This window comes from Haemaphysalis longicornis, unplaced genomic scaffold, assembly GCF_048455015.1.
Source record: "Haemaphysalis longicornis isolate Haplotype H1 unplaced genomic scaffold, Haemaphysalis longicornis Haplotype H1 scaffold_4, whole genome shotgun sequence".
Lineage (NCBI taxonomy): Eukaryota > Metazoa > Arthropoda > Arachnida > Ixodida > Ixodidae > Haemaphysalis > Haemaphysalis longicornis.
In genome coordinates this window covers 65,324,000-65,350,753 of record NW_027526361.1, presented here as the reverse complement: position 1 = coordinate 65,350,753, position 26,754 = coordinate 65,324,000, and the positions used below count along the sequence as shown (strand labels likewise).

Below are 26,754 nucleotides of genomic sequence, written 5' to 3'. Positions count from 1 at the left end.
TGGCCACCGCTCCCGTGGTCCGTTTACTTCAGCTCACGGCTGTACGTATCCATACATACATGAACATAGATACCTAAGCACACACATACGCACATACACACATACATACGCACATAAATACATGCACATATGCATACGCACATACACACATACACCCACACATGCATACGCCCATACACACACATACATACGCATCTACATACGCACATACATACGCACATGCATAGGGCATATACATACATATACACATACACATTTATACATATACACATACACATACATATACGACACACACACATACATACATATACACACAAACACACACATACATACATACACACACAAACACACACATATATACATACATACACAAACACACATACACACATACATACATACATACATACATACATACATACATACATACATACATACATACATACATACATACATACATACATACATACATGCATACATGCATACATGCATACATTTCTGTACCCGATTCTCGCAGTTCTTACGCGCGCACAGAAAGGGGCATTATGTATGTACGCCACTGAGTAGTGACCGGGATAGACGTGAAAAACTGCCCGGGGCAAGCGCGCGCCAAAGTGAAACAAAGCGTCCTCGCCCCAGCCGCGGCCCGTTCAGCAACACGACCCGAACGCTAGGGCCGCGTTCGCGATGTGAAGCTCTCGAGTGTCGGGCGGCAACCCTCATTCGTGGCCCGCGAGGTGGCACCAGCGCCTCTCGATCTGTCCCTGACGTCACGGGTCACCCGCCAGACCACGTGGACGCGCGCGGGGTCTCAAAAGAAGCCGCGATCGACTGGCGAGCGGAAATAAACCCAAGACCACGGTCGAAGATGCGACGCCGAGTTCACGCGTCCCGCTCGTCCGTGTTCTGGTCGGCTCGACCATGAGGGGAAAAGCTTCGCCGCGGCCCGCGGGTCCGGCGAGGTCGACGTCGTGCTCCCCCGTGTGCGTATGCCAGCCTGGCATGGTTCCTCAAAGACTCACGCCATCCCGGAAGATGTGGATCCCTTACAACACGTGCGTCACGTCGCCGTATCCGCTGCGCACGGCCTCGGAGTCATTGCGTTCCATCTGCGGTTCGAGCACGTTCAGTACGCGCGGATAAGTCTCTACTAGTCTACGGAGAAAGACCTGTGATCATTTCTGCCTGTTACTACGTTACGATGAACTGGCTCCCAAGGACTGCGTTCCTTCTCGTTCTACTGTCATTGCGAGGTGAGTACCCTTGTTCACACGCCGTCTTCTATCCGACGTTAATTGTATATTTCGAAGACACTGGACTCAAATACTTTTTCTTGTCAAGTTCTTTAGTCTGGGCTTGAACTCTCATAATACGCAACGTTGGCCTGCTGCTGTTTCAAAAAGGATACCAATATTTTTTTTTTAATTTTATTTGCATTCTTTTTTCTTCGGGCTTGTGGAAACGCGACTTGCGCTTTCTGCCATCAGTTGCATGGTGACAAACTTTTTTTTCAATTAGACGAAACATTTGAGAAATTGGGGATATCTACGAATACGGTCTTTTAGCAAAATCAACCACATGCGATTCTACAGCAAAAAGACAGCGCAGAAAAAGTAAATGTCTTCGGGACTACATAACAAGCATAGAATTAATCGGCACTTGTCACCCTTTCAACCTTTGTTACTGAAAATATCAAATTCAGAAAAAAATGATTTAAGTTGCTATAAATAATCGTCACTGTGTCTAAAGTTTAGTTTTCCTTATCTTTGATCTTGTTATACACAAATAAACTGACCTTCAATGCGTCAGTTTACTTAGCTTTAGTGGTGGCGTTCACTATCATTTCGAACTGGAAGTATTCGTTGGCCAGTGTCCCCTCAATTCATATTGAGCATCAAGCTAATGGACTCAAAATATTTCTCAACAACGATTCCAGTCTTTTATTTAGGAATGCCACATAAAAGAATCTGCTATTTCGGTCCATGTTTAGACACGTGCCATTCCCTTTATTGAACCGGCTTCGTAAATTGTTGAAGTGCCACACAGAACGCCGCTTTCATATTTTTATTACCAAGCGAGGTGGCAACAAAGCTATCTTATAGAGTACCGTCACAATATTTTTACGCCCACGCTATCTCATTCCACTTGGCGTGAAGAATTTATTGAAGCTTCCTGTGCCTGGCAACATTGAGGAAATCATGAATTAAAAAAAGAAAGAATTCTTTAGCTCGTCAATGGGAACTGATAAAAAATAAGCCGTTCATTTGCGTGGTTTGCTAAACCAGCATGAGTAAACGAGAACATGGTCTTACCAAGCTGTGCAATCGAAACGTAGGCTGTTTCGTCTGAATTCCAACCGTATTTATTTTGCTTGCCACAGAAACAATTAGCACACTTTTCAACGGTCCGGGTACAGTACTAAGTGACAAAAGGTCAAATCTAACACACAACACAATGAATGACATCGTTGTCCAAAGTCGAAACAGCAAAAATTGTTAGAAGTTATCTGACAAGTGCTTTATATTACTGGAATGATCGCTTATTTTGGGGGGAAGATCGGAGAGTCATATCCTTCGGCTTATTGTTTTAACTGCATGAGTTGTCGCAGACGTGGTTTAATGGCCCTCCCTCGCTTGTTGGCAAGGAAACGCCAACGTTTTGCGTAGCGGGAACTGGAGCTAGAAACTCTTTCCAGACGTCCAAGGGGCTAAATCTTACGCATATATTTCAGGTATTGTCCGCAAGTGCCGTGCAAACATTAACACAAAGAGAGAAAAAACCAGCTGCAACAGAAGACTTATGGGTTTATTTCTTCTTGGAAAAATCCGTCAGGTTCATTCGTTCTTGGAAAAAGTACCCTAGTTACTCGGGCACACTTACCCATGGTTAAGCAAACCGCGTTTAGACGAAACCACAGTTTCCGGTGTTACACGATAGATGAAACTGCGGTTACCCCGGTAACCATGGTTAACGCAAACCGAGCTTGGCAAGCTCAGTTCGGTCACACTAACCACAGTCGCCGCAGCCGCAGCGTTCAAAATCGTGCAAGTCAGTTCAGACGCAAGTGGCGGCGTATCAGCGGAGGCGAAAAAGAAAAATCACCTGGCATGCGTAGGAAAGGAAGGCCCTCACAGGGCCGAAATAGCGGGCGCCCCAAATCTGGGCCCAAAAGGAGCTGCGTTCTTTGCGTCATTCTCACATTCAGCGCGACGGCGCTTGACAACGACTCACGCGGAAGCTGCGGCTCGTTTCCCGATTCACCCGATCAACTACGACAATAGGTGTGCTAAATTTGTAAATTTCGTGCGTCGTTAGGAAGAAATGGACAAAGCAGGAAATCACGAAGCGTTTTCAACACTCGCAAACCACCGCGCGCACGCCGGCGGAGCCTGCGAACGCGCCTGCGCGCATATCCGCACGGCCTACGAAGCGCCTCGAACCGGCCCATACCACGGCAGCAAGAGCCTGTCGACGCTCTTCGAAATCAATCTGTTCGCGGAAAAGGAGTTGCACATGAAAAAACGTGGATGCTATAGTGTGGTGCAAAAATGCGCTGGGGATAGCTATTCGCAGTTTTAGAGATAGCGGCGGTCAAATTCCACCGCGATGCTATATATATAAGCATAAAGTACGCAACCGAGCCGACTCGAGAAACGCGAGCCGGTTGCGAGCTGTTCGGGAAGCACCTCTTCTAAAACTCGCCGCGCGCGATTGCACTGCGTAGGGTCTGAAGCAACATTAGCTTTTGTCTGCACTGCTTCTCTTTTGTTTTTTAATCGTGAGGTTAAAAATGTGTTAATTTAATTTCGTTGCGCTCACAACTAAGGGACTGCCGTCGCCACAATTGGAATTTCGCGAGTAACAGGCAAAACCGCAGTTTGCAATAACCGCGGATAAAGTTTAGTAACCACGGTTAAGCGTAACTGCGGTTATTTCCGCCGTGTAAGTAAGGTATTATAAACTCCATGCATCACCCCTCCCCAGGTTTCACGTTACTGGTGATGGCCGCTTTTTCTTTTTTCGTCTTGGTTAGCATAGCAACTGGCCAAGCTCGCGCCAAACTAAAAACAATAAAAAAATGTAGATGCTGTGCTGTTAACGCTGGAATACTCACATCCACATTTCAGAGCTGTCGAGCCGTTGTGTGTAGGCAGCAAAACGCAAAATAAGGCGTTGGTTTGTGCAACTAAGCGTGAAGGGTTCCCGCTGGCATTAGCAAAGGTGGTATTCACCAGTAGCCCTATTCTTAACGTGACTGACGGCACCTTTCATGGTCTTTTAATTGGAAAAAATAAAAGTAAATTCCAATTAACCGCCGTCGGTGGAAGGCGTGCGCCGTTGCAGAATCGGACGCGCTTTGGCGGGCGACGCTAACTAACCGTGCCTCGTGCGCTCAGACAGGCCGGATTGTCGAGCTTAATCGGGGATCGATGCGCCAATTTTAAGCCCGTGCACCTGGAACTCGTTATTCAAACGCCGATGCGCGAGGTTTTGCGAAAGAGCCTGGGGGTAACGCAAAACCCAAGATTTAAATTTACCTAGCCTGTGTCGGTGCCAGTACGAGTACGACTTTATTAAACTTGAGCTGGGAAAATGGTTCGGAAGACACTATTCATAAATTCAGCCGCAGGTAAACTCCATGAAGTCGACACGGGTAACGCGGAAGTAACAGGCTCAGTTTGGAGCTTTTGCACCCATCGATAAAGCTGGCACCCATGAAAACGGAGGTAGACCTCACAGAAAGGGGCTCCTTTCCTGCCATACCTCTCTCGCTATTCAATCGTTACCAGGAATTGAGCATCAATACATATGAGGATGCACGCGTAGCAAAATCAATTGAGCGAGTTGCCTGTAAGATTGCAAAGCTCTTTCTCGCCATCTAGAGATTAGCGCGAGAAACTGAGAAACTCTCCGTTCACGCTCGGTTGTTTTTGCCTCAACGAACCGCCACTGACGCATGTTTTACGGCGCCGGTTTCTGATCGGAACCTTGAAATTACAAAGTTATACGACGCAACACAAGCCCCCATGGATGGAAAGAAAGACGTAAATAGAGATTTGTTGCCTGTCCTTTGCACAGTTTTCTGTAACAAAATATGAGGGAGACCCTATTACAAAACCGCCAACTGCGAAAGGGCCAGCGCATGCCACCGGAGCAATGCGGTGTCCTCCACTAGGTGGTGCGCAGTTCGCAATCCACTCCTTGGTAGGTCGTCATAAGGAACGCGATAAAAAACTGTACAGGCTTTGTGTGCATCAATTCTGACCATGGGACATCGTTGATCACCGAGGATAGTGAGTCGTTTCCAGTGGTCTCGCTGCTGCTGTGTCTGCCGAGGTGACTCAGTGTCGCAGTTTTTCGTCGTTTTCTCAGTGTTTTCGCGGGGCGGCCCTACGCTTGCGTTGGGTGGCCCCTACCCGCCCTCCCGCGTTGTTGGACGTCTGCTGCCTTCTGGACTTGCCCCATCCTTGACTTGTGGCCAAGATGGCCTCTCCTCAGCCCGCAGCCGTGCACTACCGGCCTCCAGTGCCGAAGTCACAGTGCTTCAAGTTTGATGCGCCGAAAGACGCCTCTGTTGACGACATCATCGATGCCATTGAAGACGTCGTGGGTCCCCACGGCCTGAAGGGTCTCCAACACCAAGGAGGCATGAAGTTTTGTGCCGCGGTCACGTCCGCTGCTGCAGCGAAGTCCCTGAATGAGCGTTCTGCCATCGTCGTGAATGGCATTTCATGCCCAGTCACATGCATCGGACCCCAGATTGTGTACGTAACCGTGTACCGTTTTCAGTGGTACATGAACGACCAAGACTTGGGGGCAGCCCTAGCGCCTTACGGTCGGGTGCTCAGCATTCAGTACCCGAACTTCAATAGTCGGCCGCGCATTGAGAACGGCATGCGCCTCGTCCGCATCGAGATGAAGTCGCCCATCCCGAACTTCCTGTCGGTGCGTGGGTACAAGGTGCAGTGTGAGTACAGGGGCGTGAAGAGAGTTTGCTCTCGTTGTGAGCTTGAAGGTCACAACGGCACGGACTGTAAAACGCCGTGGTGCCGTCGGTGCGAGACATTCGGCCACGAGTTCAACTCGTGCTCGGCCCGATGTCGCCGTTGTCGGGGAGATCACGCCACAGCCGACTGCCTCCGTCCACGTTCTTACGCGCACGCGGCGAGCGACTTTCCTGAACTGCCCCGAAATACCAGCGAGACCCCTCAGGCGACTTTGACCCCCCTACAGGCCCTACCTGCCGATATCCCCTGTAGCCCTGCGCAATCGTCCAACGATGACACTTCGCAGGACAAAGCTGCAGTTGATGAGACGCCGATGGAAGAATCACCCTCCTTGCCGTATCCGGACAAGGACACGTCATCATCTGAGGAGCAGACTAGCCAGCCCAGTGCAGCGACGGAGAGCAGCTCACCCTCTGATGCTTCCTTTTCGCTGCCAAGCTCTTCGGATATCGAAACAGAGGAAAGTGGCTCTACTGACTTTCATACAGCCCCCGCACCACTGAAGTCAGTGGATTCTGCTCGTGCGACCAAGCTTCCCCGAGGACCTCGCAGCCGTGGTCTCCGTGCCCCATCCAACGAGGACGACGTGAAGCCCATTCGTCGTGAGGCGGCAAAACCCTACCATCGCGATGTGACAGCAGCTGACCATCATGGCGCCTCCCCTAGACCCTCCGAGGATGCCTCCCTCCCGACCGACCCAGCACCCTTGAGCGAACCGGACTGTTCAACGCAAGGCAAGGACCCGCGTCTGGTCAACCCAATTAATCAGGTGTGGGACTTGCTGGGCGCCTCACGAGTGGACAGCAAGCGGCTGTTATCGATGCCAACGCCCTCAGATGACACGGCAGACCCCAGTAAGAAACTGTGTCTGCCCGCCTCCAACGCTAGTCCTGATTTGTAAATGAAGGTAGCATCAATGGATTTCGTTGCCAGTCTAGCCATCCTTCATTGTCATATGGCCGTGTTATTCTTGCTTGCCCACGGGGTTTTATGCTGGCGAAATGGGAAGCAGTGGTTGAAACGATTGCCAGCACGAAATCCCATTGATGCTCCTTTCATTGCCATTTTGATGTTCGATTTTGTTTTGGGTTCGACGGCCATTTTGGTCGCCTTTCCTCCTCAGTACACACATCATGTGACAGCGTTCTTTTTTGCACACGGCCTCTGCCAGCTCCCTCGGTTGCTCCGTTCCGGCATCACGTGCATGTCGTGGGCTCGCCCCACGCTAGGAGCTTGTTTAGCGTTGGGCACGCGAGACGCAGGAAGGCTGCGCCTCACGAGGCCGTATGCTTCGCCTTCCTTTAAAGGTATAACGAGGCCAGCTGAGCTCGTGAACCGCGTCGCTGATTTCTGAGGAGGAGTAAGGGATTGACAACGAAAAAAGGCCCTAATTTTACTAAATCCTTTAATGCAAGTGCATTTACTTTCTTTAAATGCTCAAGGCTTCCGCAGCCTTGACAAGCAGAGAGAGATCATGCATTTTGCGCGAGCAATGAAAGTTGATATTCTTTTTTTGCAAGAGTGCAATTTTCGCACCCCGCATGATGTTAAATTATTTAAACAGCGTTTTTCAGTTCACGCCTTTTTTTCGCTAAACGACTCTATGGCCTCAGGCGTTGGTGTTGTCTTTTTGAGTGCTTACCTTCGCGACAAAGCACATGTAACTTTTGGCTTTGACGGCCGGGTAATTGCCATTGATTTTTACCTGTTCTCACGCCGGGTGAGGGCAGTTAATTTGTATGCGCCTGCACCGCGCCATCTTTCCGCCAGTTTCTTTCGTTCGCTAGACATGTTTTTGTTGGATGCCTACCCAACTTTTCTAGTGGGCGATTTTAACTGTGTTGTTGACCCCGAGCGAGACGTTAGAGGGCCAGGCCGAGGAAGGCCGTATAGAGGTGCGAGCGCGTTGCGCGACCTGATGGATCAGTTTCGCCTCTGCGATGCGTGGGTTCATCTACACGGAGACGTGTTTGTTGCTACATGGTCTGGGGGTCGATCGGCCAGTCGTTTAGACAAATTTCTTTTTCCACCCGAGTTAAGTGGCTTGGTAGAGAGTTGCGAAGTGTTGTCCTTCCCAGAGGAGGTGCCCAGAATTTCAGATCACGTGCCAGTTTCGGTGAAACTAAAATCCCATACAGGTGATCCTAACCCCAATTTGTGGCGAATGGATCAATGCTTGCTTACTGATGCCGTTAGCGTGGCAGGAATTAGGGCTTCTCTAGTGGAGGAAAGGGACACTCATCAAGGGGAAGCCGACTGGGACTGCTTGAAAGCTGGATGGCGTACACTTCTTACCCAAGCAGGGCGTGAGCGCAAGATTCGCATCACGCGTGATCTAAACGAAACCCTCAGGAGGTTACGAATAGTTAAGAGCGCAGATACTGTAACGTTTGCTATGCGAGACTACATGGATCTGCTAAAAGCGCGATACGAGCGCCTTTTGCGGCAATCGTCACGCGCAGCAAGCAAAGCATTCGTTTTGGGGCGCCCAGTTTCAGATCCGTCTGTCTTAAGGCACGTTAAAGCAGGCTCAATAGATCAGGCATCGCGTGTTCATGTACCATACGTACAATCACCGAATGGTGAACGGAGTACGAATAATGAGCATATCTGCAGGACGTTTGCCCAGTACTTCCAAGAATTTTTCAGTTCAGAGAAGGCTTACCTTGATGAGAACAGCTTCAAAAATCACGTACGGAACTTTTGCGGGGCACTGCCCAGCGTCCCTAGCCACTGGCACGAGCGTCTCTGTGCCCCTGTCACGGCGGAGGAGCTATGGAAAGTACTGAAAGATATGCGTGACTCCTCCGCTCCTGGTCCTGACGGAATCCCGGCGGGGTTTTACAAAGTGTTTTTCCCGGTCCTCAAAGAGCAGATGCTACGAATGGTGAACGCATTCTTGGCCGAAGGAAGGAAACCCGACTCGTTTCGCGCGGGGAGGGTAGTTCTAGTAGCTAAGCCCGGCGGTGATCCTTCAGAACCGCATGCCTACCGGCCGATAACTCTGCTGAATGCGGACTACAAGTTGGTAGCGTCTGTGCTGGTTAAACGCATCGGCATGGCGCTCCCGGAAATAGTTAGCTTAGCGCAGACGTGCAGCGTCCCCGGCCGCACTATATTCTCGGCGCTGACACTAACTAGAGACCTTTTCACCTTCGCCACGCGGACGGGCATCTCCGGCTGTTTTGTCTCGGTCGATCAGGCGAAAGCCTTCGATCGGGTCGAGCACCAGTACTTGCTCGCCGTCCTGGAAAACTTCGGCTTTCCTCGGGACTGCGTGGCAAGGTTGGGGGCACTGTACACGGACGTGACATCGCAGCTTTTTGTGAACGGGCAGCTCACTGAACCCTTCCCCGTGACTCGTGGAATAAGACAGGGTTGCCCGCTGTCGCCCCTCCTCTTCGCCCTATGCCTTGATCCGCTTTTGCGTCGAATAATTGACTCCCCTGCGATACGTGGCTTCCCGTTGCCTGGCCAGGGCCAGGTCAAGGTCTCGGCGTACGCGGACGACGTTTCCCTGTTCTTAAGAGACGAAGACAGTTACGCAGCGTTTTTACGGCTTTTCACAGAGTACAGCGAGCTGTCTGGTGCCCAGCTGAACAGGGGGAAATGCAAGGCGCTCCGCTTTGGCGCGTTCGCGTCGGACCTGCCTGGCGGCATTGAATGGGTTGCCCGAGTGAAAGTGTTGGGGGTTGTCTTTCGCGCGTCGGGCGAAGTGGCGAATGAGACATGGAGGCAGTTGAAAGGAAAGGCGGAGGCGCGGCTAGCAGTAGCTGCATCCTTCGACCTTTGTTTGCAGGAGCGCAGCTATGTGATAAAAGCCTGCGTGTCGGCAGCCTACTACTACGTAGCGAGGGTGGCGCGGCCACCACGGCATGTACTCAGGAAACTGGGAACTATGCTCGGCTCCTTTTTCTGGGGTGGGAAAACTGAAAAAGTGGCCCGCACTTGCTTGCGACTTCCAAGCAGCATGGGCGGTTTCAGTATCCCCTGTTTAGAAACAATGAGTAGTCTCCTCGCAATAAGGAACTTGCTCAACCTAGCTAGTGATGAGGAATACCCGGGGCGAAAGCTCTGTGAGTTCTTCCTTGGCACTGACCGAGCATTGTTTTTCGATGGTGTGCGGGTAGGACCCTCAGCCGAGCAGCCACCCCCCTTTTATAAGCACGTCATAAAGTCGTTCAGAAATTTGAGAACGCAACTCCCTGACATTGACGTCTTCAACACACCACCGAGTAATATTTGCGAAACCCTCGCAGTGACGCAGCTCACTCAGGACCAGCTCCGAAAGAGCAGGGCGGTAAGGTGGAAGCAGCTGACGGCCTCATTTTTACCGGCCGACGTCAGAGATTTCAGCTGGCAACGCGGCTGGGGGGTCCTGCCCACGGCAGACCGCATCGCAAAATGGGGTGTGGCACCCTCCAACAGGTGCCCACAGTGCGGGCAGCGTGAAACCCTGCAGCACGCGATTTTCGATTGCAAGGTTGCTAAGACCTACTGGAAATTGTTAGCTCGGATGTTTGGACACAAACTCGACGCACGCACAAAGTCGCGCGACGCATTTGTTCTGTTTTTACTGTGCGTTGGTGCCCAGATCATCTGGAAAAGGCGCGGCTTTGCGGCTCTCAGAGCGCGGCCGCAAAAGTACATGTTTCCAATGCTTCGGAAAATGCGCTCGCGTCTATTCGATCACCTGGAGGCTGAGCTCGCCGCGCTGGGGGAAGAGCAGTTCCTTCAGCGGTGGTCCACTCGGTTTATCCGTGTGGTAAACAAACAAATAGAAGTGTCTATTCTACCCTATTGACTGTTGTATTGATCTTGGCGTATTGTCGTGAACTTTCGAGGATGTGATCTACAGTGATCTTTCAGAGTAATTGTGCTTCTAATAGTGTGTGTACTAGTGAACTATGGAGAACTGTGGAGTGAACTGTGTGTGTAGTGAGTAGTGTAGTAAGTGAAGTGATAGATGGTGTGTATGGTTTAGGCGACCCGTGTAGTATTTAGCACAGCGGGTCTTTGTATCGGCGATTAATAAATTTTCTTGAAGGGGAAGTTGGCAACTGAATGCGGTCGAGAAGAAGCCTCCAGGGCCCTGCGCCCTGCAGTTTGGAAGACTTCTCGGCCTGTCTGGACTATTTAAACGCGTGGTTTTTCAAAGCCTCAGTGTGTTTTTCCTGTGGGGCGGCCCTACGTTTGTCGCTGGGGTGGCCCCTCCTTCTGGACGTCATATACCCTGCCGCCGACTGGACCGCCTCTTGGGCATTTAAGGACACGTCATCATGGCGTCTTGGGAGGCTGTTCAGCCACCACCCAAGGCCCATGTCTTCTACTTCACGGCCCCGAAGGACGTCACCGTGGATGACCTGGTGAACAGCCTCGAGGAAATCGTAGGCCGTTATGGCCTGGACACCCTGATGCACCTGGGTGGATTTAAGTTCTGCGCAGTGGCTGCTTCGGCTGCTGCTGCTCGCAAGATCGCCGAAAAAGGAGCCGTCCTTGTGAACGGCGTTTCGTGTCCTGTGGCCTGCATGGGCCCACAGGTCGTCTACGTGACGGTGTACCGCTTGAACCCCGTCGTTAGCCACGCGGAACCCGCGGCAGCACTGAGACCGTATGGAAAGGTCCTCAACGTCAGCCAGCCGGCGTGGAGGAGTCTTCAGCACATCAAGACCGGCATACGACTCGTGAAGATGGAGATGGCCAAGGCCGTGCCTAACTTCATGAAGATACGAGGGTTCAAGGCCCAGTTTGAGTATAAAGGTGTTCGACGGGTATGCGCCCGTTGCGGTCAGAGCGGCCACCAAGTTAGCAACTGCAAGACCCCGTGGTGCGGCCGTTGCTCGGAGTACGGCCACGACGAAGCCGACTGTAACGCCAAGTGTCGGCGCTGCAAGGGCAACCATGCAACCGCCGACTGCCTGCGGCCCCGGTCCTATGCGGACGCTGCAAGCAGTTTCTCCGCGACGCCTAGTGCGTCCCCCAGTCAGCAGGCTCTCGAGAGCGCAAGTGAATTTCCTGAACTACCCTGCGCCCTCTCCGGCCAGCCAGAAGAGGCGTCAAGCGGGAATATTGAGGCTCTCGGAAGCGCAAGCGAATTTCCCGAACTACCCCGGGCCTCCTCAGGCCAGCCGGCAGAGGCGTCAAGCGGGAGCACTGCTCTGGGGGACAGCACGGCGATTGAGGAATCTACGAGCGACAGCCAAGAAATGGACCTCGAGGGCTACACGTCGCCTTCGGAGGAGGCGATTGCACCTGCTGGGGAGGCCACGTCATCGTCTTCGGCGGACACTTCCCTCTTCACGAGTCTCAGCTCTACCGAGAGCAGCGACACCCCAGAGCAGCCTCAGCGCGAGCAAGGGCATGCGCCGGTCAAAAACACCGCTCTTTCTGGAACCTCCAGCGGCTCGAGCAGCAGCCGACGAAAGGAGAAAAACAAGCCCGGAACCAGTGCCAAGACAGCACTCGCGTCAAAGCCCTCTGCCGCGGGCCTTCTTACGCCCAGCACCAGTGTTCTGTTTCCGCCCAAGATCAAGGACCCCCGCCTAGTCAATCCTGTCAGCCAGGTCGCTGACCTACTGCGCTCCCCATCCATCCTGGATTGGCCCGACGCGTCCAAGCGGACCCTGCCTTCCTCCGCGGACTCAGGTGACGCGGATGACACTAAGAAATTGTGTGTTGAAGTGTCCTCTGAGGACAGCGAAATGTAGGAGGGAGCGTCAACATTAACTAGCGCATTAATACCATCATGCTGGTACATTTTCTTTCCCTGAATGCCCAAGGTTTTCGAAGCTTTGACAAACAGAGAGAGATAATGCATTATGCACGTGCGCAAAACGTTGACGTTCTCTTCCTGCAGGAATGTAATTTCCGCTCGCCGCGCGATGTGTTGGCTTTTCGCGAGCGGTTTTCAGTGGAAGCGTTTTTTGCATTGCATGATCGGGTAGCTTCGGGGGTAGGAGTTGTTTTCTTGCGCGAGAGCCTTCGTCGCAAGGCTCACTGCACGTTTGGCTTTGACGGGCGCGTGCTTGCAGTAGATTTTCTGCTCCTAGATCGTCGCGTGCGTGCCGTGGTTGTTTATGCACCGGCGCGACACTCCGATTCATCGGCGTTTTTCGCATCTCTAGATGCATTCATGTTGGAGCCCTACCCCACCTTTTTAGTGGGGGACTTTAACTGTGTTCTCGATCCCCAGCGAGATGTGTGCGGTCCTGGACAGGGTAAACCTTATGTCGGCGCGCGGGCACTAAATGATCTTGTAAGCCAGTTCCAACTCCGCGACGCATGGGTGCATCTGCATGGTGATAGGTTTGCCGCCACGTGGGAAAGGGGACGATCTGGCAGCCGGTTGGATAAGTTCTACTTCCCGCCGGAGCTCAGCCATTATCTTGAGCGCTGTGACGTTCTTTCTTTTCCTGCGGGCACTCCGCGTATCTCCGATCACAAGCCAGTCTTAGCAACTCTAAACCTTGGCGACTGTATGCCACGTCAGCAGTTGTGGCGGATGGACGAGAGTTTGCTGACAGATGAGGTCAGTGTAGCCGCGTTAAGGGATGCGCTTCGTCCACCGCGCCGCGACTCGACGAACCCACTACCGTGGGATGAGTTAAAGTCCGGCTGGCGCGAGGTGTTGGTCCGGGAGGGGAGAGCGCGTAAAGGTCGCATCACGGCCGCGCTCAACGATACACTGTGGAGGCTTCGGATCGTCAAAAGGGGTGGCGCTTTAACCTTCACCATGCGTGACTACGTCAATGTATTGAGAGCGCGATACGAACATCTGTTACGGCAGTCCTCTCGCGCTGCTAGTCGTGCCCAGTTTCTAGGCCGGCCAGTTTCAGACCCATCCGTGTTACGGTACGTCAAATCAGGCTCCCTTGACGGACCAGGATTGGCTCAAGTGCCAGAGGTTATGTTGCCGGACGGCTCGAAAAGTGCTAATAGCGACGACATTTGTGAGGTGTTCACGGCACATTTTTCTCGCCTTCTCACCTCAGAGAATACGTTGCGGGATGCATTCTTTGAGGAACGCCTAGCGTCTTTTTGTGGAGCGCTGCCACAGGTACCCCATGACATGGCGAGCAGGCTTTGTGCGCCGGTTTCGCAAGAGGAGCTGCAAGATTGCGTCAGACGCCTAAACGGCGCATCAGCGGCGGGCCCTGACGGCATCCCTGCAAAGTTCTACAAGACCTTTTTTTCCGTTGTTGGGGGCGCGCTTCTCGCCATGGTGAACGGCTTTCTTCTTCATGGAGAGCGGCCGGAATCCTTTCGCGAGGGTCGTGTCGTACTGATAGCGAAGCCAGGAGGGAGCCCTTCGGACCCAGGTGCCTACAGGCCTATCACGCTCCTCAACACTGATTATAAGATTGTTGCGTCCATTTTAGCCCGCCGAATGAGCCATGTACTCCCGTACATACTAAGCTGCGCGCAAACGTGCAGCGTGCCGGGCCGGTCAATTTTTTCATCTTTAGCCCTGACCCGCGACCTATTTGACTTCGCATCGAGAACCGGCATTTCCGGTTGTTTCATATCGGTCGATCAGGCGAAAGCTTTCGACAGAGTGGAGCACCGGTACATGCTCGGTGTCTTAGGTCTCTACGGTTTCCCGTCGGAGTATATATCTTGCCTTCGGCTAGCTTACTCGAACGTGACCGCCCGGCTGCTTGTCAATGGCCGCCTCAGTGAGCGCTTCACAGTTACGCGCGGGATCAGGCAGGGTTGTCCGTGGTCCCCCTCGCTATTTGCCCTATGCCTGGACCCCCTTCTGCGTCGCGTGGCAGCGTGTCCTTCCATCCGCGGCTTCCCGCTGCCCGGTCAAGGTCCGATTAAGGTCTCTGCATATGCGGACGATGTGTCCCTTTTTCTCCGGGATGAGGACAGCTACCGAGCGTTTACACGGCTTTTTTTGGAGTATGGTGAGCTGTCTGGATCCCGGCTGAATAAGGGCAAAAGCAGAGCGCTACGATTTGGGTCGCTTGCCAGTGACCTTGCTGGAGACGTACAGTGGGTGAGGAAAGTCCGGGTACTAGGTGTAGTCTTCCATGGCTCTGGAGAAGTTGCTCGTGAGACGTGGAAGGGTTTGTTAGATACGGCTGACAAACGTATAAACATAGCGTCGACTTTCAAGCTGTCTCTCTCTGAGAGGAGCTATATCATTAAGTCGTGCGTGTCAGCGGCGTTCTTTTACGTGGCGAGGGTAGCTCGACCACCTCGTGATATAACTCGTCGGCTGGCCACAAAATTCGGGTCATTTTTCTGGGCTAGCAAGACCGAGTCAGTTGCGCGCGCTTTGCTGCGTCTGCCCCGCAGCATGGGGGGTTTTAGCTTGCCATGCCTGAACACGATGTCAAGTGTTCTAGCGTTACGCGGTGTGTGGGAACTAGTAGATGATGATGAGTACCCGGGGCAGGCTCTGCTTCGCTACTTCTTGGGTACTGCTCGCTTGTTGTTTTATGATGAGCCCGTTCCCGGACCTACAGCCGTGCAGCCGCCAGCTTTCTACAGGTACGTTACTAAAACACTTAGAGGCTTTCAGTCGGCCAACCCAGATTTGGATATTAGAGCTTCATCTGCGACTGATATATGCGAGAAATTGGCTATTGGGCAACTGAATGATCGGCAAAAAGAGAAGTCTCGCGGGGCCCGCTGGCAACAGTTAACGTCAGCGGTGCTTCCTGCAGACGTTCGTGATTTCGGGTGGCTGCGGGGCTGGAGGGCCCTGCCGACGTGTGACCGCCTTGCAGGATTTGGTGTGGTTCGCTCTTCCCGGTGCCCGCAATGCGGACGCACTGAGACGCTAGAGCATGCTCTTTTTGAGTGTCGTGTGGCCGCCACATTCTGGGTTTTACTCAGCAGAATGTTTGAACTTAGGCTGGGAGCCCACACGAAATCGAAAGACCCATTTGTCAGCTTTCTGCTGTGTGTGGGTGCCTTTGTTGTGTGGCGCCAGCGAGGTGTAGCCGCCTTGCAGGCACGACCACAGCGTGCCATGTATCCCCTGTTGTGGCGTGTTCGAAAAATGGCCATAGAGCATCTGCAGCATGAGCTGGTGGCGCTGGGTGAAGAATCTTTTCTCATGCGTTGGTCTACTCGCTTCATCAAGGTTGCCAATAACACCGTGCAATGGTGTGTCGTGCCTTATTAATAAGGTGAAACTTGCGTGCTGAAAGGAGTTGTATGTTTGAGGCCAAGGCGCAGTTTAGGCAGCCTGGCTGCGCATGCATCTCTGTACGGACATAGAACGGATGTGTGTGAACTGTTGTGGTTTTTATGTTCACTCCCACGCGTGAACTATGGTGTCTGAGTCTCGTGCCTCGTACATTATTGTAAAGGACCTTCGGTGCGGTGTACTAGTTGTTTTGTGAACTTCCATGATCTTCACTTCCTTTTCCTCTGTGGCACATTACGTAAATCCTGTGCTCTGTCGACCCGTGTAGTAGCTAACTACAGCGGGTCCTAGCTGTAACCTGTGTTTAATAAATTCTTTTTATGTGAGCGACGTGCGCAACTGAACGAGACGGTTTGGTGGAGAATCAGCAACCGAGAACGGGAGGACGAAGTTAGCCAGGAAACTCAACCGGACGCTTCACTTCGATTAGCGGTTAAAATTTCCCCGGGTATTTAGTGCTCCTACAAGCGCTCATGCATCATGAACGAAAAAGCAGACTCAGAGGTGTGCTCATCGGCTTAACTTAAACATTTCTGACTAAACAAACGCACGGTGTTCCTCGCGTTTTTTACATTCAAGCTGAGTCGATGGGGAAAGTCACCTTCCGTCATGCCGAAAGAGAATGACATCCAGGTTTTCTTTTCAGGAGAAAAAAACAGCCCTGCGCGGAGAGAGGGAGTTTAGGGAGAGAGAGGGAGTAAATTAATACTGCTTACAAACTTTTTTCATCGATGCTGGGGTGGCTTGCTCCCTGTATGCTTGTTTTGGTTGTTTGTTTTGCAGTTTAGGTACCTCGTTTTTGAGGTACCTCGTTTGATCTACGGGAATGGCAAAAAAAATCATGCATCTCTCCGTGTAGAGACGACGATGGTTGAACGCGAAGCTTTCTCGAGACGGAATCTTTGGTTGCTGTCTGAGTTTTCCAAGCCGGTTTGACCTTGTCGAAATGGAGCAATGAAAACATAAAAAACATGTTCAATGGTTTCCGGTTTGTTTTCATTGACTGTTCGGACGGGGTTTTAGTCTGGGATGTGCTGCAACGTACGCTGAAAATTATCTGCCAATCGATGCCCATGGTATTCGGTATTTTTCTGTTGAACATGATGATGATGGCGTTCCTCTAGATGTAATAATGTTACTAGGTCTTCACAGTATATGCATAGATGCCGAATGGCAGTCCGCCAATCGGACATTGATGCGCGCCCAGTAAATGAGCACTTCCGAGACGCCATATTCTCTTTTCTTGAAGTGCAAAAGGCAAGCCAATGTGTTCCAGACTGGTGTTCCAGAAGTCCCAGAAGTTACCAAAAATGAAAATAATTTAGCAGTCAGCACCGTATCCCAGAGTGGAACAGTAATTTTATATCTTGTGCAATCGTTCTGTTTTGTTCTTGTGTATTATGTTTGTAACAGCGGTGTTTGTCTGGAAATACCGAAAAAAAGGAATGGAGGAACCAGGTAGACGCCGGCTTCATAACGCAAGGGGCCCAGGTTCGATTGCGGCCACCGCAAGCGTTTTTATCGTTCACTTCGTTCACAATCATTAATCATCATAGTTAGGGATAGTGTGCTTTCCTGCAGCGCGTTTTCGCGTTACAGAAGCATCAGAGAGAACACTAAAGCTTCGCTTTAAATAAAGACCAGCAGCGAAACACTGCGCTCACGTTCAGTGATTCCCTCGGCAGCTGACCTCATGTGGGATACTTCCTGCCCGCCATGGGAGGCAGTAATCTTCAACGCCACGGTACAAGGCAAGTAAAGAACAGAATTCGGAGTGCAAAATGGAAGCCACGGCGAGATACACAGATGTGGCAATGTTCAAAGAATGTCGTCGCTCCAGGGGTCCTCGAACCTGGCCAAAGCCAAGCCATCTGCGCTCTCCCGATTGGGTTGGATTAGGAAGGTCTCGCCTTCTTTCCTTCCGGGCTCCGCCCGCACACACATGAGCGTTCATCCGACGGCGAATTCGTTTCCCTTTCCTCCACTTCGACAGGATGCTTCGTTAACTCTCCTTTTGCTTCGCTTGCGACTGAGATCACCGCGTATGTTGTCTCCGTTCTAAGAGACTGTTTTTTTTCCCCTTTTTGATTAGAACACCCAAGCTTGGACCTTTATCCATCCTCCAATAGCCGAGCTCAACCGTAGCACACAACCCATAATCATAACATGCAAAGAAAAGCTACTTTTAGTCGTCCTTGTGCTGCGTTTCGCGTTTTTTTTATCCGTTATATGTTTTTGCGTCTATTTGTCAGCGTTTTGCTCTAATTTAAAATTCTCGCAGACCAGATACTTTCATAAACCCGTTTTTTTTTTCTTCCGTTAGCTTGACTTGCCGGTGCAGAGTGCCGGCGCCCATTTTGTCGGGCGTTGGAACCAGACAAAAAAAATGTATATTTCCGTTTTTTCTCGTTTGCTCCGTCTTTATCAGTCGAGCAGCAAAAACAAAGGTAGCATTCAGAATTTAAATGCTGACAGCATTGCTGGGGTTCTGATACAAAAAGAGTACGAGGACACCTAGGCACTTGAAGTGTCTTGATTGCGAATGCCTTAATGCAAAATCGAATGCCTGAGATGCTTAGTATGCGCCTCGCATTCACAGAGGGCTTCGTACGCTTGCTTAACGATCTACTTCCGCCTTCATTCGCAAACGTTTTTCTATTTCTCTCCTATGCCTTGCGCCGCTGCATATTCCTGCGTCCGTTCACTGGGAGGCTTGAATTGACGACGATGGTGGACTTTGCTGTCTCTGTGTTTGCTCTCTTGGCCGCGTTCTTCCGCTCCTTCAAAGTCATGTCTCGTTAATATGGAACCGGTTAACATGGCCACCATGCAATATGGATGAAAGTTTTGGCGACCGGTCTCTCGCCATGCAATTGTACCCCGCAGTCTGGACTATGGACGGGTTTTTGGGAACGAAACGGGTAAATACAGGCACATTTGTCCCGTTATTATAAACACGGCTAAACAAAAAAGTATAAAAAAGATGACTGGTGACCCGCGAAGCCCCAGAACGTACCAGGAATCTACTTTTTGGCGAAGCATGCAAAACCGAAGCATGAATTTATCCCTGCGCGCTCTAGCTTCCAGTGCCATCGAATTGTATTGCGAACATTTCGAACACAGCCTTTTCCCCTCAATGGGTGGTTATGGTTACGGCAACAGAGATGTCTACCCTGCGTCTGTGTGGTGATTCTGCGGACGCGTTTCCATCTCGGTCTATTTAAACTAGCTTTTACGCTTGTTCGAAGCAAGCGCAAGAATTGAATGTGCCTATTGTTATAGCTCGCTATGTAAAAGAAATGGCCCGATTAGCGACGTAATAGCGTATTCTCCTCCCTCTTAAGCCTTAAAAGAAAATAAGAGATCAATCACGATTGTCCGTCCAATCGTACCTGCCTTTTACGTTAGGAGTTAGGCAGTGCTTCCGTAGTCGCTGCCAATCCAAGCGAAATTTTGCTGCAGCGTTGTGATCTTGCTTCTTACCCGTCCTCCCACTTTACAAGGGGAGATGGGTGAAAATCCCGCTCCATACACGACTTCTTAAGGGAAGGAAAATAAGTGGAGACCGGGGCGACACTTCAGAAATATTTTACGGCTTGAATAATGGAGCATTTTACGTGTGTTGCATACTTTCATTCCACAAAAAATGCGACGCTCACTGAAAACCCTTGAAGAAAAAGTTGAATTTTTGAACATTTATTTTACAGTGCACGCCACTACGCCTTCTGCTCACCTAATCCGACGCGTCCTTCCTTTTCCTCCTGATCTCCTATAATGTGATCTTATTATTGCTTATGCACCTTGGTAGATAAGTACATTGTGCTTATACAAACACATGTCAACACAGGAAACATGAACACACTGAACCATCCAAGAGTCTTTAATGTGGGCGCTGCAGAAAAATTTAATTTCAGATGGTGAAATTCAGTCCTGTACATACAGAAGGAACAGTGCGGCTGTGCGGCTGAGGTAAGGTCGCTAAACGCGATGTCAGTTGCGCCCCATGCTGGAGGTTTTATTACAACACAGACCAAAGGCATCAGGTATATATACGGAGTTCGTCTTTTAGTGGTTTCATCCTTATTACAAATGAGACCAATGCAGACCAGCATTGGACGTGCCACCTTCTAAAGGCAACTGCAGAAAGCCTGTTTTTAATCAAGCGTGGTGATTATCAACCCAATTGAGGTTTACCGCTTGCTCTCCATATTGTGTGTGGAGGCTAACGTGCGCTGGAATCTTGTTCAGGCAAATGTCCCTTGTGAGACCGAAACTTGCGACCGAAACATTCACCACTGAGACGCTCTTGCGGGTAAAGTCGTGTATAGCAATTCAGAGTGATACAAAGATAACTTAAAAAACCGCTTCGAAGCGGTAATTTTACAAAAGGGCGTACCAGATAATTAGGAATAACAAAAACATTAACAATATTTTGGTTAAAAAAGGGCCGGACATAAAACGTACAAGTTTTTTTTGATGGTTGGTTTTTATATCTGAGCTACACCTGGGCCGCCGTAGAGGAGTGCATCAGATGCATTTTACGTCATCTCAGGATCTGAACGGACCCCAAATTTATATAAAACACCGCCTAAGAACACAACCTTGTCAGTTCTTTCTAAGGATACTGCATGTAAATTGAACGGCGTACTACGCTGATGGTGGAAGGCACACGCCTTCATACTGATGAGGTATTCACCCTAGGGAAGAAAAACACAAAACAAAACTGATAAAGAACGCATCGCGTGCACATTTGAAACGTGAAGGTGGTAAAAGCCCACAGGAATTTCTTTCGTCACCACAGCAATCTTTATAATAATTGTGGACCCTCGGGGTGCATGACACATTAATTTTAACAAAAACGTTTGAGGGTTCAACGCGCCGTGACTGTGAGGCGCGCCGAACAGGAGGGCTCCGGATTGATTTTGACTACCTGAGATAATCTCACCACAGTGGCATTTTCGTTTTTCGTTACATCTGGAAAGCTTCCACCACGGCCGGGATCGAACCCCCGTTCTTGGGCTCAGCAGCACATCCACTGCACCACCACCGCGGAAGCAGACCACAAATTTGATGTTGAACTTTTTTAAATATAATTACTGCGCAAATGCCAGGGAAAACACTGAAACAGGACGCGTACTTTTTTGTGATGGCAAAGAGAGTGCATGCAAAGAGTGTACGCATTCCAATCGTAACAAAAAAGTAAGCTGGTGATATCCCTGCGTAAACAGAGGAAGCGGAATGCGTGTCTGCTTTCTCTCAGTATGGCCCTATACTCACCCGTTTCCACCATAAACTAAAAAGAAAGAAGCAGGCGCGGATGACATCCATTGCAGGCTCAAATGCACGGGGAGGATTCGAAAGACAATCCCAGAGCCCAAATGCGCGTGTTTCACATTCCTGTATTCTTTTCAGCGCCGCTTGGCTGGCCCTGTCAACCGCTATCCCCGCTTAAGGCGACTTCACTCTAAAGGACGCGAAGAGGCATCGGCGCTTCCCGCAAAAGTAATGGGAGAGATTCAACTCCTCGGAACGAAATCTCTTTGTGTCCCGGAAACGGCGAGCATATAAATGCCTCGGGCGAGCCCGTTTCCGCCACAACACAGAGGCCGGCAGAGAGTGAAGGGTAGAAAAAAGTAGGCGTGGCAGATCGAAGTCGTGCAAAAAAACAAAAGAATGAAAAGGAAATGGGAGAGTAAAGAACATTGCGGGCCCCGCCAGGGATTCGTGCTCTTGGCGGCGCGTTGTTATTGCTGCCGACAGAGCTGGCTGCTCACCGTGGCAGGCAGGCTCCGTTTTTGCGCTGTGTTCGACGGAGGCCGAGCGGGCCGAGTAGAGGGGACGTTATCGGGCCCCGGCCCGGTTCGCGCACGCGGCTTGATAGCCCGACCGGAGCCCACAAATGGGGGCGTTTATCACCGGCCCGCGGCCGCTCCAGACGATGCCGCAATGGTGACCCCGGCGCTGAATCCCGGGCCTCCTTTTGGCTGTCCCTCCAGATGCCTTTTCCACGGAGTGGGCATAAGTCGTCACGGCGGTTTTCTTGAAGAGCATCTTGATCTGGGCTAGTTGGCGTGCGCAATCGTACAAGAATGGGTGCGACTTGAAGCATTCAAAGAGTCTGTATTGCCGTGAGCTTACTTTTCTGGTGTTTATTTGCTTGAACTGTCGTGCGCTAGTTGTGTCAAATCACACTTAGGCCACGTTTAAACTACCGACGTTAAAGCCATATCGTAATGTATGGACGTAAAAAAACGGCATGCCACGCAGTTCAGTTGCCTGAAACGTGAAATGACGTCATTCTTGAAAGTTATCATGACAGTTGAGGCAACAGTCTGAACCCGACAACACAGCGGCTTTTTTTTACCCTTATCTGTCAGTTTCATCTTAACGCAACGTCCAGGCGACACTGTTTGTATCGTTTTAAATGAGATTGCTTGAATTGCAAGCTGCTGAACAGTACTACGCGATGCCCACATCCATACGAAAGGATATGTCTAAAGGCAAAGGTAGTTTGTGATGATTTTATATTTAGACGTTGTAATAGCTTGATTCTAACAATTAACCTAGCTTCACTAACGTAACGTCGCGAACGTCGACGTTAACAGCTAAGCTGCCTGGCGTACCTTAATCCAGAAGCTAAGCTTCAAAGACCTTCTTAACGCCAACAGATCAATTTCTACGCGCTAGGACAGGCTGAGCGCTTATTTGTACGTTTGCACATGGCTTCGGTATTCCTCCCGAGCGCTTCTGGATTCACCTGACGACGGCGTGCTCGTTCGTGCGCCAACTGTCGCTGGTGCTCCCGACATGCCATTTCTGCTTCCGGAGAGCGAACGACTTTACCCATTTTTCTAACGTCCCAGAAACGACCGCCAAGCACACTCGTCTATACCCGTTTCAAACACAGCGTGCAACGCTGACAAGAGTAGTGGTCGGGATTGGGCGCTTCCTGCGACGACGAAAGTAGGGCGCAAGAATGCTCAAAGCAAAAAACTTCTAACCATTGTGAACGCAATTATACAAATTAGCATTTTGCTTGTGTTATTGGAGCGGACCTAGTATACAGCGTTCAGTGTTTGTTACAAGAGGAACTCCGAGATGGCGCCACATGTACAAGCAGAATGCTTGGACATGTGATACCATCTTGAGCAGGCTGTCTGAACGTTCCGCCACTCCTGCCTTTCCTTCCTGCCATGTAAACGCTATCCCCCTGCTCACGCGTCCGCGTGATACAATTTGTTTATTTTAATGTATAGCATTCTTTGCCGAGTACCTCCACAGCCAGGACCATGTAACGCCCTGCATTTATACAAGAATACAGATACCGCGGAAGTTCCACCTGTAATCGTTATAATAGCCTAAATGCGGATAATTGGTTCCTACGAAATTTTGAAAAACTGAAAAACACGAAAATTATAAAGAACTGTGGAAAATGGCGGCCCTGCATTTCCACAATAATGCATATTTCACAGAAGTTTTGCCTGTAATCGTTATAATAACGTAAACGTAGATAATTGGGCGAACAAAATTTTGAAAAAACTAAAAAATATAAAATATATAACATAAAGGGAATGCTGGCCCGTGTAACACTCTGCATTTCCACAAAAATGCAGATACTGTGGAGTTCCATCGGTAATTACTATAGCACCGTAAATTAAAATATTTTGTCAAACAAAATTTTTCAAAAATAATAAATAACAAAAATATTTAAAAAATACCATATAATGCCATATAATGGATGTCATTTCCACAATAATGGCAATTTCGCAAAAGTTCCACCTGTAGTCGTTAAAATAGTGCAAATCGGGGTAATTGATCGAACGGAATTTTGAACTACTGATAAAATAAAAATAACGAAAAATTACGAATATATCCAACCATCTGACGCTCTGCATTTTCACAATAATGCAGATTTCGCGAAAGCTGCACCTTTAATCATTATAATAGCGTAAATGGAGGCAATTGGCCGGATAGGATTTAGGCAAACCAAAAAACTTTGCTGTAAAAAACTCACACTCAAGACAAGTGGCTTAAGAATGCTAGGCGTTAATAGGCAGTTGTCTGAATTTTCGCGGATTTTTTGGCTGCGGATTATTTGTGTAGCTTCAACTGCACTCCTGCGCTTGGCGCTGGCTCTCTTCTCGCTAGGCTATACCCTCTCCACATCGCTGCGTCCGCGTTACTACGCCTTGTAAAGCCTCGAGAGAACCACCTCGCTGTTAAAACTTTTTTTTATTCATTTCGGACGCTTAGGCACTTCTCAATCCTTATCTCGTTTTTTATGCCGTACTCTTGCAATAAATTAGAGTCGTTCAACAGCACACGCTAATGTTTGTGCTCTCCTGTGTCAGCGTATTTCACGTTTCAGTAAAATTGGTCAGCCTCACTTAATACCACTAGTGCGCAAAAAGACAAAAACAAGTGTCACATTACAAGAAGCACCCTTGTTCCTGCGATTATGATTTTCTCGCCTTGCTCTCTTTGCTCCGTAGTTTTTATTTTCGGATGTCCTAATCGCTTCAAGAGGCCATCCACGTGGATGTCTGATTGGCACTCCGACCGACTGACACGAAACGCGACGTCGTGAGTGTCGACATACTGGCGTACGGTTGGAAGGATATCGTCCCCGTTAATGCCAGCATTCGCACGATCTGTCCCCTTCCGTATCTGTCGACTGCGTCGGGGTGTCTTCCTGAAAGCGGCCGCTGATGGCACGCCGGCAGGGAATAGGGGCGGAAAAAGCAATATATGAAAAAGATTTCATGACAGCCCTAGCACTATCGGCCACAGCCCGTAATATAAATGGATTCGGAAGTCTGGAACGTCTCTGTCGTGATTTTTTCTGTCTTCTACCGTCGTTATGCTGTGCATAAAGGAAATTAGGCTAGGCGCGCTGAGTTACAGGGAGATTAAGTGCGCAAGACCACTCACGCAAACGCACCCGCACATGCGTTTAGGGCAAGTTTATCCAGGTGATATGTTGCCTTAACTGTGTTATGACAAAACAGAACAAAGAATTGCTGAAGCGTAATTTTCCCAAAGATTAGGTTCGTCATTATTTATTATGAAGAGCTCTGAGACGTCGTTGTTTCTCGTGATTAGAGTTGGCGCTTGTGGTGCAGGCTATGACCTAAAATGAGAAGGGTAACTGCCGTAGAAATGAATTGAGCAATGGAATGCAGAATTTCACAATATCTCGAGAATCAATACAGATTCCCCACTTAGTTAAGAACTATAGTTCCGTTTAAGTAAGGACGATAGTATAGTTACTTTTGGTAAATTCAAAGAAAAGCTTACATGATCCGAGGTGGTGCCCTTTTTTTTTTGTCAATTTTCAGACATAAAATACAATCACGCAAGGAAGCACCGGTACAATGCACACTGCCCATCGTCTGAAAACTTCCGTGATGTAATATATTTTGTCAGTGTTTCTGTACCTTTCTTTGTACACCGTAGTGAACCATCCCTTTCAGCGAATCCAATTTGGTATGCAGTGACCTTCCCACTTAGTACTAGGCTAGCCCCGAAGCCGCTAATAGCATGCAAATCCGATTTTCTTTTGTCTCTAACACTCGTCCGCTCTCCTTTCTTTCTATTTGTAACCCTTGTTTTTGTCGACCTGCACTGCGGCTTTGAAAGGGAAAAAACTTGAAAGCTGGTAGACAAAGCCCCACTGCGTTCACAATAATAGAGAGATACTTTGCATTCGAGGGAAATGCGGGAAGCAATTTACGAACTAAAAGCCTAATTTGCATAGAATGGGCGCGTGCGGGGCAATGGGCAGGATGCAGTACTTTAATGCTTAATAAAATAGGGGGCGTGGTGTCTAAACCGTATAAGTGTAGACTGTATTCGCACTTTCTGTTGTACGTGCAAAAAGCAAATCATACGGTTGGGCGCTCATTTGCATCTAAACGAATGGACATATAAATTATCATTTGTTGTAAATTTTAAACATAAACAAGCGATTGGTACTACCTCGCAACGAATTAAAGCCGAACGAGTTGATATGTCAGAACCCTTGTCACGAACCAAAATAAATTCGGAAAGCAGTTTTTTTTTTTTTTACCAATCGGCAGTGCGCCAGCAGATGAACGAGCTAAATATTTTCGTTTTGTGAATATGCATTAAACTTCCTTTGAAATACAAATGACTAATAGCCCGCTTGGGAAGTGAGGTGGTTGGGTACAGCAAGGAGGAAGTTATTTTGGCGGGAAACACTGTCCACCTTAGTAACAGCTCAGGGTTTATTCCAACCTGTTATATTGTGCGTTCCAAAGCCGCTGTATATCCCGATGGTGACCTTGCTGACGCCGCACGTACGTCCAGTTTTTGGGGATAAGAGCTTGCAGACGCCAATTCCAGTACCGTAATCACCGAGTTTCTATCCCCGCTGCCGAAGAAGCCGTCAATATTTGCGCCTTCAGTGCTGCTGATTTAAGAAAAAAACTAATTCTGAAAAAAAAAAGAGTTCCAAACCCGTCCCCTTGAGGTTTCAATGTCTGTATTTTCCGTTGTGTGCTCAGATGACCACTCCAGTTCACATTAAAAATTTCTTTCCCTACCCCCCCCCCCCCCCCCGGGATG

The 26,754-nt window shown here is 49.7% G+C and overlaps 1 protein-coding gene and 1 long non-coding RNA gene across 3 annotated transcripts in view; one reads left to right on the top strand and one right to left on the bottom strand.

Annotated features, from left to right (window-relative positions):
* Positions 1–26,754, bottom strand: part of LOC144178858 (uncharacterized) — a 723,527-nt gene that overhangs the window by 635,322 nt on the left and 61,451 nt on the right. The window lies entirely within an intron of this gene.
* The window catches only part of LOC144178857 (uncharacterized), an 80,454-nt gene continuing 54,365 nt past the window's right edge, over positions 666–26,754 (top strand). The window contains exon 1 of the mRNA XM_077706992.1: positions 666–1,250. Coding sequence (XP_077563118.1) covers positions 1,199–1,250 — 52 coding nt within the window. The 5' untranslated portion in view covers positions 666–1,198. The remainder of the gene's footprint in view (positions 1,251–26,754) is intronic.